A 12,442-nucleotide genomic window follows, 5' to 3' on the forward strand; every position below is an offset into this window, starting at 1 on the left:
TTTAAAGCAAAAGACTACCTCTTGCTGAGTGCTATGAGTTCTTTGTACACTTTGGAAGTTAGCCCCTTATCAGATTCATCCTTGGCAAATATGTTTTCCCAGCCCATGGGATTCCTTTGAATTTTGAGGCTGTTTTCTTTCGCTGTGCAGAAGCTTTTTAGTTTGATGTAGTCCCATATGTTTATTTTTTCCTTTGTTTCTCTTGCCCTAGGAGATGTATCAGTGAAAAGTCCACTACGTGGGATGTCTGTGACTTTACTGCCTATGTTTTCTTCCAGGATTTTTATGGTTTCGTGACTTACATTTAAGACTCCAGGTTATGATCATCTGGCTCTTTCTAGATGAAGCCTTTCAATCTTTTGAAAACCACAACTTTGAATTATAGTTTTAAAAATCAATTACTTTACTCCTTATAGCTCCATATTTCATATTTTGCTATATCTGAGTAGAAAATTAAGGGTGGGACATAACATGATTTTCACATAAAACTGAAGTAAAACTGAACTGAATATAAGAGATGATAGGTGCTATGGTCTATTATCTATTAGTTATTAGAACTTATAGCTTGAAAGCATAGATGCCTTCATACTAACAGAAACAAAATGCAGTACCTTCAAATAAATTACAGCATCTGTACCCACGCCTTCCATAGAATACAGTTTCAGATCTCCTTGGAAATATCTAGCATACAGGCGAGAAATTGGCAAGCCATAGCCAAATCCAGCCTACAGAGGAAAGAAAATGAATTCAGTGAGACAGGCACACTCGCTAACACGTTTGGTATGAGGATCGTTCAAGATTAAAATAAATTCTTGATTCGGATTTAAAGAAAACAAACTATTGATTCAACCTCTACAATGATGTATATGCTCATCTGTGGAGAACAATTTATTTGCACTCCATAAAAACACTTCTCATAGGCATGGAAAATAACAGAAATACTGCAATTTTTGACTAAGGCTTTCTTAGCACTTGAAAGCACATTTTTTAAAGCAAATCCCCAGATCAAGTGGAATTTGAACTGGCAACAAAACTAAAACCACGTCACTCCGAAGTTTCATTATCAGATCCCCTTGCTCTGTGGAGAGAGAATGAAATTAAATAGCACAGTAGTGCAAACCTACCCGGACCAAGGCTACGCACTGAAAAGAAAACAACTTCTGAGCGGCCACTTCCTAAGGTTCTGGGAACACCACAAGGTACGGATATGCGGCAGTCTACGTATTTTTAGAGACAAGAAAAGAATTCCAGTACCTGCCTATATCTCTGCATCGTAGAACCCTGCCTGCCAGTAACAGGTTGTTGGGGGGGGGGGGGGGGTCTCGGGTATTAACAAGAACTGAGAGTGACGTCAGCGATGCTGGGGGAGGGGGAGAGGCTGAACCGCAAGCTTGGGTCCCTCCGAGTAAGCCCACTGCCACGGGTAACAAAGGAGGCGGGGGGTGACGCACTCTGAGCGGCAGCCGCACGGGCTTTAGGCTCAGATACACCTACGCTGAAACCTACCTTTCGTGCAAGTCTGAGCAATTTACTGCACCTCTGTGAGACTGTCTGCTCATCGGAAAACGTAATAATAATAACAAAAAAACTTACGTCATAAGACGTAATGAAACTAAATATATGGAGATTGCTATTATAGCTACTACAAAACAGCAATTCTACCAAGTTACATGGATTTCTACACTCTTTCCTAGATTTCTTCCTCAGGGTAGGCCCAACTCAAGGGGCTGGGTGTGACAGAGGAGTGAACCCTGTCATTTAAGGGCAACATGGCCAGCAGGGAAGACAAAATATCCATAATGGTGACTGAGATCACCACAGCGGAAAAACCAGCGCACTCCAGGAAGCGGCGGAGGCCATCAGCCTTGTCCTTCCAGCAAGGCCCAGACCCTCCTCGGGTCTGTGGGGACCCGCCGAGGACGCCCGGGGCCAGCGCAGTCCTGATGCGAGGAGGTTCAGAAAGCTTTCCCAGGATGCCAAAAGATCAACAGGGGCTGCCTAGGAGGGCATTTCTGAGAAAGAAGTGCGTGTGTGGCATCACGGAGCTGGAACACAGTAGGGTGCTTGGTGAGGACATTAGGTTTTCTAGCAGTGCAGGCCCACAGGCCCCTTTAAAGCCGAGGCAGTTACTAACTGGGAGGGACGTCAGTGGGCAGATTTCCTCCCAAGGAGAGGCCACAGGTACACGGGAAAGAACGCAGACGTGGCCAGTGCTGGGCCAGCTCGGTGACTTTGGGCAAGGTACTAAGCTTCTTGCCTCACCTGGAAAATGGGAGGGCGCACACAGATATTTCTTAAGGTCTCTTACTTCCTGTGTTCAGTTTCACTAACAAATAACTAGGACATACCAGCTATCCCCAGGATGCTATTTTGACACCTGGAATAGTCTAACTATATTCTTTTTAAATAACTGGGACTCTAGATTTGCTCATAGTGGGTCCCCCCCTTTTTTAAAAATATGTTTTTATTGATTTCAGAGAGAGGAAGGGAGAGGGAGAGAGAGAGAAACATCAATGATGAGAGTCATTGATCAGCTGCCTCCTGCACGCCCCCTGCTGGGGATGGAGCCCGCAACCCGGGCTTGTGCCCTGACTGGGAATCGAACCGCGATCTCCCGGATCATACGCTGATGCTCCACTGCTGAGCCAAGCCGGCTGGGCTTTTTCCTCCTTTTGACATTTATTTAAGTAGTTACCAGAGCCTGGTCAAGGCAATGCCTTTCAAAATTGATCTTTCGTGAATTTTCTTGAATCTGACGTGACTCCCTCTCTGTTTTCAACATGCTGAGTTAATAAACTCTGTCTCGAATAAACAATGCAGAGTGTTAGATTTTATTCATACAAATAAAATATAATCTTACGTGCTTACCCGTCAGGTAGGACTTGAAAATGAAGCTTAATTTATACCCTGAACCATTTTGCAGACTGATAGATGTTGCTGTGTTTAATGACAAAGGGTTCAATTGTTGTTTGTCAATTAGAAACACTCAGCAGGGGAAGAAAGTGTGGCCCTACCAGGATCTCAATGCTGCCATGGTAACCAGGCTTTTCTCACTGACTTAATAGGGCTGAAGGTTATTTCCAGAGTGAGACAGAAAGGGCTCGGAAAATGCATACGCCACCTATACGTTTCCTGCTTATGTTATTTAATATAAAAAATGGAATGTGTTCACAATTTAACATTTTAATTATATAAACAAATTTGGCAGGGAAGTTCAAGGGCCCAGGGTGATTTGGCCGTCTAGGGCACGCACGCCAAAGTGCCAGGACCACACTGCAGCCAGGCACCCTGCGCTGTTCCTTTCCTCACCCGGGTCTGAACTTCCACCCCCTCCAAGGGTAGCCCCGGGTGGTAAATGGCACTCCTGGAGCACTCGTAACCACGGGGGAAATGCCTTTTCTCTGCATCTGGGAGTAAGGCACTGAGCTCTGAGTGTGGCACTGAGCTCTGAGTGTGTCTCAGACACAAATCAGAGAAGAAATCTAAGTCCAAAGGATTCACAAAGAAGTAGCGGTGACATAAAATTCTCCCTCCTCCAAACCACGCAGGAAACGTTCCAATGCAACAAGGCTCACGCCCAGCCCCATCAGAGTCCCTGCGCACGTTAAGGGTCTTTCCAGAAGCAGCAGCTTAAGACGCTTACCAGAGGGGCAGCTCTTGTAGGCTCCAGGCTTGGTCTGGGAGCAGTTGAATACATGTAGTTAAAAAGACGATCTATTTTTCGGAGGGGGACGCCACCACCTAAGTCACTGATCTGTAATGGGGGAGAAAGAAGAGGAGGAGCCATTCTATACTTAATACGAGGCAACAAGTTTGTTTGTTTTTTTTAATTTTATTTCACTTTTGGCAACAAGTTTATTAAATAAAGTCCATCCATATGAGATTACTCTAAAACGTACACGGGCTTTAAACCCCCAATGAAATATGGTCCCTTCATGAACAGTGTAAAAAAAAGGAGGCAGAAAAGTGCCGTGGGAGCCCACAGGCATGGGTTTGAGACTCCGTTTTTGCTCCCTGAGAAACAGGGTGCTGATGAAGTTAAATGAGCTAACTTAAGCCAAAGATCTAACGCAGTGCTTACAAATCCAACGTTCAGTACATGTCAGTTTCGGCCCTTCCCTCTGATTCCTCAATGCCTCATACTATGAAATGAATTGACAATTAAAGCATATGTGCAAATAAAGCAGGTACCTTAATAGACAAGTCTTCTTTGCCCAGAGTAACGAGGGTTTTAACCGCTGGGTGGGCCTCTTTCCTATCTTCGTACAGTTCGACTGTTGCTCTCATGGAGTTCTGAAATAATAAGACCTTTTCTTTAGCAAACCACTGACTCACAAACCACAGTTTAAAAAAAGAAACTCGCACGAGATGAGATTACTTATGCACACTTCTTTTGTGGGGGAAATATTAGCAGTATTTATACGGTGTGTTTTTCCCCCTCTAAAGAATTGAGCTAAATGTGCGCTTGGATCAAGGAAACACTCACTTCCTGATGCCTTGTTTTTCATCCACTTTGAGGCCCATCTGCCACATCTATTCATTACTTCCTTTTTCCTTTTTGTTTGGCTTTAGGGTGTTCAAACCATTCAACTCTCAACCAAGACGAGTGTTTGTATCCCATGTAAGGGGGCCGCAGGGGCTCACCGGTGCACCTGAAACCCTACCCATGGGTCTGCAGCTACAGAACCCCTTCCCTCTAAAGGCGGCGAGAAACCCGCTCCGCCAGAAATTAACCACTTGGCTGGGAGAAAAAGCAGAAGGCCCGTCAGTGGGAAAGAAGTTCTGAAAAAGCCACAGCCGGTGAGCAAGTTCACAACTGAACGCCCATCTCAGCCTCCAAGTGCTACATCACAGTGTCACTGTGGGAAGCAAATCAGCGTGACTGATTCTCAGGTGTTCAATTTAGGGTTTCGCACATATCGGAAGAAGGGAAATTCTAGCCCAAGCGCCTTGTGCCTGTAATCCTGCTACTGTAGATGCTGTTAGCTACCGGTTAACAAAAGCAACAGCTTCCGCGGGACAGAGTCTAATGACTCTTGTGTGTGTGCGGGGGTCCTTCTTGGCCTAGCCCTCCCGCATCTCTCTCCTCTGCCTCTGTCAGATCTTCTGAATGGGCTCCAATATGTAGAAGGGTTACGGCAGCTCCCAGGACTAGACCGACTACTAATGCACCAGCAAGGTTAATGTTCAGAAGCATAAATATGAGTAAAAATGTTTTTTATTATTTTGATCTGGCTACCATCAATAGAGCCTTGCCAGGTTTGGAAACTAAAAAGCATCTCTAATCTCCTAACTGAAGGAAAAACAGTATGGATTTTACATCAAATCACTGAAGTACAATTAAGCTTCAAAATCAATATGTACTAATATTCACGCAAACTACACTGTACACGGCCATTTGTCGTCTCCCAGTGTACAAATTATAAAACCCACAGGATATCAGAAATAGAATTTGAAAAAAAGGTTATGCAAAACCTTTTTCTTATGCTAACCTAATGAACCCATTATGCCCCGAATCAAAGTGATTTCAAATAAAGGCTCCTGTCCATGTTAAATTCCACTCACCTTAAACAGCTCAAACAGCATGTGAAACAGATGCGAGGGCACATAAACTACCTGAATGGGTTTGCCTGGGGCTTTGGCTGAAAACAGAGACAAAACCGGGGATGAATAAGGGCAGGAACTCAGAGAAAGGCAACATGTTTGCATTCTATTTTCCGAGCACATGAAAACTGAACTCCACAAAGGCCTCGTTTAGGCTTCCACTCCAAAGGCAGGGCCGAGCAAATGCTTCTGGGGCCCAGCAACTTTGGGGCGGGATCCAGTTCTTTTACTTACCAGCTATGTGTACCTGAGCAAAGTAATCAGTTGCTTTGGAACTTAGTTGAGTGAAATTGGGGCATCATCACCCACGTCATACTGTTCGGAGCATTAGAGAGGCCACCCGAATACCGCCCGGTGCTTCTCATAGTGGGAGGCAGCAGTGGTCAGCAGGGGGAATGTGAAGCCACAGAGGAACAGGGGCCCATCTTTTTGGTGAATTGGACTAAACAGCAATGTTAAATGATGACAAACAAGGCACATTATAGAGGAGAATGTAAGGTTCACTAACTTTTTTCTACTAGCAGCTAGCACCCCCCTCCCCCCACACCCCGCTGAGACCTACAGTGCTTTCTCCTTGTGTCAGAGATTTTCTGGGGGAAATCTGAGAAATATCAAATTCCATTGTCAAGCACGAAGAACTAGAAAGTGTAGTCCTCATGACCTGAAATCACTCGAGACCAAAACCATGCGAACTTTCTCAAGTAGAACACAGACACAGTCACCCATGTTATAATTGCAACCTAAGCACTTCCTCTAATAAAGAACATGATTAACAGTATAGAGAGAACATGCGTTTGGTTCTTAGCAGTTTACAAAGAGCTTGAACATGCATTACCCAATTGAATCCTCATAGCAACACTGTGTGGCTCAAGGGGTGGGTGGCTTTATTATTAGTGAGGACACAGGTTTTGCAGAGGCTATGTGACTTGCCCACCATAGCAGAAGAGGTGGTTTTGTTGTTGTTGTTAAATGTTTTTATTGATTTGAGAGAGGAAGGGAGAGGGAGAGAGAGAATATCAATGATAAAAGAGAGTCATTGATCGGCTGCCTCCTGCACGCCCCCTGCTGGGAATCGAGCCTGAAACTTGGGCATGTGCCCTGACCAGGTTGATGCTGAACCACTTAGCCACACTGGCCGGGCAGAAGAGGTGCTTTTGATTCTAAATCCTTTGATGATCAGTTACTTTTAAAATTATTAAGGTAATATATAGAAATGATTTTAAAGTTTGTTAAAAAGAAGAAAAGAACAAGTCCCTCCCCGCTTTCCCATCTCGCCCCGGAGACTGCGCCTAGGGGCAGCCACTCATTACTAGTTTTTCTTTAGTCCTTTGGCTGATAATTACCTTCTATTTTGTGACCCTAAGGAACTCTCCTGTACTTTGCCTACAGTGTAGGTAACATCATAACTAGGTAAACGCTGATCACTGCAGAGCAGCCACAACATTTCCTTCCCTGTGCATCCAATGACATGACTCGCGCATCACTTGAGGAAGGTTCAGTCTCCAGGTGAAGTGGATTCTCGTCATTGTCCCCCACCTGCTCAAAATCAGACCACCCCTTTTAAGTCGCCGGAATATTTGGACCACGTCTTTCAGATGCAGTTTTATGTACTTCCCGGAGCTTCTAACTACCCTTTCTCTTGGCTAACTGGACAAGAAACATATGCTTTCCTCCCCATAGCACTAAGCTCATTCAGCTTCCTATCCTATCGCACGGTACCTACTCCACTCTTAAAGACTTTTCAGACTAGAGCCAACTGCTTTCCAAACGCGCTGCGGAGCCATCCTCCTCAAATTGTTTTTGACTGAAGTTCTAGCATGTTTTCATTGTCTCTTCTATTCCTATTAAGCGCACCCTCAAGCCCACCAGGTAACCTACCTCAGCAAGGTGTGCATGGGAGATACATTTCTCAACCCTTACTCCTCTGACTCCCCTGGTCCAAGGTTGGGCTGGGTACAGAATTCCTGATTCAAAATCATTCTCTCCCAGAATCTGGAAAGGGGGGTGGCCTTCGGGCCATGGCAGTGCGGCTGAGAAGTTTACCACCAGTCACGTTTTCGTCCACGCTGCTGGCTTTCACCCGAGGTCTGATACAGCTGGGCTGCGGTGTGCTTGTTGAAGAATGGGCTCATCATATGGGGTACCTGCCGCTCCTTCCCCCCGGGGCCCTTCCCTAACTGGGAAGGCTCACTTGGAGCTCTGTGTACTGGTCAAGACTTCCAACTGGCTGTAGGATGAGCAGGTCGTAAGCTGGCCTCTGACGGGAGAGTCCTCCAAAAGCTCGAACGAAGAGGGCTTTACTTGGGGCTAACAACACTTACATGAACAGCCCAGTTGTTTTTTCCAGGCTGTTCTTGAAGAAAGTACCCTGGTTTGGACTTTGCCCAGGGGAAAATGCTTGTGACTGGCTGTAGGCGAAGCGCAGGCAGTCAAGGGCTCCCCATCGCCCCTCCATGCTCTACCTTACACTGGCTTTCACCTAACCCCTACCTTGCCGCTCCCCATTTCAGTCCTTCGCACCTTCTGGTTCTGCCCCCAGAGTCCCTCCAGGATAACAGCTGGCAGCAGACGCCATCGCTGCCGCCTCCTCTGTGGCTTCTCCTGCTCTGTCCCGTTCCTCGGCATACTGCCGCCTTGTACCCTCTGGCAGGAGGCGGGATCAGTGGTCCACTGATGAACCTCCTGGTTTCTTTGCTGTTTTTCTCCGTATTCCATTATCGTCATTTTAACGGAGCTCCAGGAGTAAATGTTTAGTTTATCTTGTCCCAAAAGGCATGATTAGTAACATAAACAGCCTTCTGAATTAAAGCTTTTCACTCCAAATCTCAGGGAGATTAAAATACCTTTAATTGTTTTATTGTGGGGTTTTTTCCAGTTCAGTCAACAATCTCTAGGAGCCTTCTGAAGACTTGCTCAATTACTTGTACTTTTGTTTGGGAACATTATAATTTAAATGTCTTTCCTTCCTCCTAAAACCATGCCAAATGTGTTGTCCATGACCCTTCCCTAATCCCGGACCCAGTGGCTTTTCTGTAGTGGGCTCCTAATAGATATTTGTTAACTTTCTAAATAAGACACAAATGGAATATGAATTTTCCATCTAAGAGTACATTTTAAAAAGTCAATGGAAAAAATTTTCCAAGGTTTTCATGCTCAAGACTTAATGAAGTATTAATGGAGCTACCAGTAATGGTTTTTCGACTTTTTTATAGAACCATTTGCCTGAAAATATCCACAAAAGTATCCAATATTGAAAAACTAGAGGTCAACGATCCCAGGGTAGATATATACCCTTTCTATGAAACCTCTTATGACAAAATATACATAGCATAAATTGCAATTTCTGTTTCCCACCAAACCTAAAGCTAGCAATCAACCTCTTGACAGGAAAGACTAAACTAGAAATGATGAAAAATGCCAAGTAGTAACCATACAAGTCTTATCTTTCCCAAGTCAACCCTGGCTTCCAATAGCCACCCTTTCTAAAATACCCAGTACGTGCCACGTGCTACATTTGAGGCCCTACAAACATTATCCTTTTATTGCGCACAGGGTGTGCCTCTGGAGGAGGAAGCCGACTATCAGACGAGAAGTGACTTGTCTAAGGCCCACGTGTAAATGTTAGAATCAGAATTTCTACTGCCTGGCTAAGCTACAAAGCTCCCATCTTTCCCCTGAGCCCTGCTGCCTTACCATACTATGGATGCAGAAAAGGTCAATTAGAAATGTTTCTTTGTGCCCAGCCGGTGTGGCTCAGCGGTTGAGCATCAACCTAGGATCCAAGAGATAGAGGTTCGATTCCCAGTCAGGGCACATGGCCGGGTTGCGGGCTCCATCCCCAGCAGGGGGCGTGCAGGAGGCAGCCGATCAATGACTCTCTCATCATTGATTTTCTCTCCCTCCCTCTCCCTTCCTGAACTTTTTGAAATAAAAACATATATGTATACATACATATACACATACATATACATACATGTGTGTGTATATATATATATATATATATATATATATATATATATAAAGAAATATTTGCTGAATTTTTGCCAACTGATTTCTCAAGGGAGATGAGAACAAGTGTGATGAAATGGCCACTTGTCTTTGGAGGAACCCACAGGGGTTGCCACAGCTGGCCAGTCAGAAATATTTGACACCTCATATGAGGTCAATAAAATTCTGTTACTTTTAAGGCTCCTGTTAAATGTGTCACAGAAAGGATAACAGAGGAAGTTTACTCTAGCTAGCCCCCAATATTCAGAATTCTGGTGAGGACTGGTAAGTAGTGTGGCATTCACACGGTATGTTCTACATAGCCCTACTTACCACTTTCTCAGGGGTCTACACTGGAAAAGTAAAAAACACACAAAAATTCAGGGGGAAAAAGGTGATATGTCAAACTGACAGAACTTACATTCTCAGGCAGCAACGGACTGTTCTTTTGGGTTAATGGCAGCCTTACCCTTCTGAAGTGCACAGCGAGGGCGGCTGCGCTGCAGTCACTGACAGTTGTTAAAGGCACCCGTTGGGCAGCGGGAGCATCCTGCAAGGCGATGCTATGCTAGTTCACACAGGCTCTGAAAATAAATCTGTACGTATCTGGATCTGATCCGACCCGCCCTGCGAACAGCCATCACGCTGTGGGGGGCACGCACACTCTCTCTCATTCTGAAGCACCAGCGTCTACTTAAGGTGTTCAGGACCAGCCTCCATCGGACCTGCATCTCTAACACAGAGCTTATTAGAGATAAAGCACAGTCTTTAACTGGGCCTGCAAAGAGCTTTGACATTCAAGAAATCATAACTATAAATCATAAATACATTAACTAAAAGCACCAGAAAACTAGAGGCTGCCTATAACCACCAGCATTCGTTTATCTTAATGATGGGAAAAAGGGCTTAAAAAATCACGCAGGAGGCAGTGCCAAAAAGAGTGATAAAGCTCTTCTTCGGGCGGGGTGCGCTGCCCAGCACGACAGCCTCGCTGGAAGGCGCTCGCTGACACAGCTGTCACCGGGCGCAGCAGGAACCCGCGTGCCGCTCTGGCCTTCGGTGACCGAGGCCCCCTCGTGTGAAAGAGCAACTGGTCACTATCTGGGAATTTAAGCTCCATGTTTGACAAACAGAAGGCGGGACAGTGAGGTGAGGCCCCGCCTGGCCAGGAGGAAGAGAGAGAGAATATTTAGGTGCTTCCCCTCGGGGATGCTCAAGCCAAGCCCTCGGTCCTCACAGTGCAGTGATGCAAAACAGGGCACAGGTCTTAGAGAAGCCAACGGACTCTGAAAGCAGCTTTGATTCCATGCCTTCTAGTAGAATGTAGGGCAAATATCCTACAGCAGCAGCCTGAAGTCTTTTCACATTTCGATCTCATTGTAAGAGAAATACAGTTTTGATATATTTTGAGAGGGAATTTGGCTTATCTTTCATTGTAAATGCCCATACTCTAGGACTCAGTCATTCTACTTCCAGGAATCTAACGTACAGAAGTACTTTCCACGTGTTCACAAATTTACCCACCCTCCACACACACACACACACCCCTTCGCTGGGAAGTGATTAAATACATTATGGCAGTCTGCACTATGGATAATCTCTAAATGACAATACAGGCAAAGATCTTCAGAGCGAAGTGAGAAACACATCACAGAACATGAACAGTTTCAACCCCATTTATGTAAAAAAACAAAGCTCTGTATGGGACCGAGAGAGTAGCAGAGACTCACTTTTACTCTATATTTTTGTATTGTTTGTATCTTTACAATGAATATGTCTTTTTTTTGGTAACTTACAAATTTTTAAAAAAGTAACACAGAAACAGACTCATACGATTAATATAAAAGTCAGCTCTAACCCCACTATCCACACAGCTGTCATCCCTATCTAGGTGCTAGAAATCCTTCAAAGTATTTCCCAGTGAACTTGCACTAGTACAAACTTTTATAGTGTGTGTTTAAAAGACTCTTTTAAAGTGTTGTTTTAAAGGGCTGCACAGTATTCTATCTTATGAGTGGCCCACAATTTACTTAAATACCCTGTTGTAGAGAACTTGATCTTCTCATTTTTCTCTGTAAGGAAACCACTGTGATCACCACTCTTGTACATACAATTGTGCATATCTCTATTTCTTTATAATAACTTTTCTGAACTTTAATTTACTGGACCAAAGAATACGACTATTACTAATTTAACTTACTGGGTCAAAGAGAAAGAATACTGGTAGCATCATTTGAGAAAGGCTGCACCGACTGAAACTTATACCAGAAATGTGTAAGTACTGGCAAGACAGCATTTTTCTGGGCACCAATTTGAGGCAATAAAATGTTTTAATCATTGCCATTTTGAAAGACAAAAACGGCATTTCTCTGTGCTTTTGTTTGTACTTCTTTAATAAAGTTAAACACTTTTCCATAGGATTATAGACTCTTTGCATTTGCTATTTTGAGAACTGCCTATTCATACCTTTGTGCATTTTCTACTGGATGACTTCTGCTCCAAGAACTTTGAGTTCTAACAGATTACACATTCCTATACAAAAACTCCTTACAACAATATACCTCGTTGACCACAGATAGAGAAAAGGTTTGAAAAATCTATAAAAGATTTTTTAGCCTGGCCAGTGTGGCTCGGTGGTTGAGCGTCGACCTATGAACCAGGAGGTCAGGGCTCGATTCCCGGTCAGGGCACATGCCCAGGTTGGGGGTTCAATCTCCAGTGGGGGGCGTGCAGGAGGCAGCCGATAAATGACTCTCTCATCATTGATGTTTCTATCTCTCTCTCCTTCTCTCTCTCCCTTCCTCTCTCTGAAATCAATAAAAAAAAGTCTTTTTTAAAAAAGGATTTTTTT

At 44.5% G+C, this 12,442-nt stretch overlaps 1 protein-coding gene across 5 annotated transcripts in view; it reads right to left on the reverse strand.

Annotated features, from left to right (window-relative positions):
* The window catches only part of PDK3 (pyruvate dehydrogenase kinase 3), a 155,628-nt gene that overhangs the window by 100,197 nt on the left and 42,989 nt on the right, over positions 1-12,442 (reverse strand). For all 5 annotated transcript variants that reach the window (XM_081124818.1, XM_081124817.1, XM_081124821.1 and 2 more), the window contains exons 7-10: positions 5,566-5,642; positions 4,192-4,293; positions 3,644-3,754; positions 612-725 (exon numbers count right to left, since the gene is read on the reverse strand). In XM_081124818.1, coding sequence (XP_080980944.1) covers positions 612-725; positions 3,644-3,754; positions 4,192-4,293; positions 5,566-5,642 — 404 coding nt within the window. The remainder of the gene's footprint in view (positions 1-611; positions 726-3,643; positions 3,755-4,191; positions 4,294-5,565; positions 5,643-12,442) is intronic.

Source organism: Miniopterus schreibersii (genome assembly GCF_964146895.1).
Source record: "Miniopterus schreibersii genome assembly, chromosome: X".
Lineage (NCBI taxonomy): Eukaryota > Metazoa > Chordata > Mammalia > Chiroptera > Miniopteridae > Miniopterus > Miniopterus schreibersii.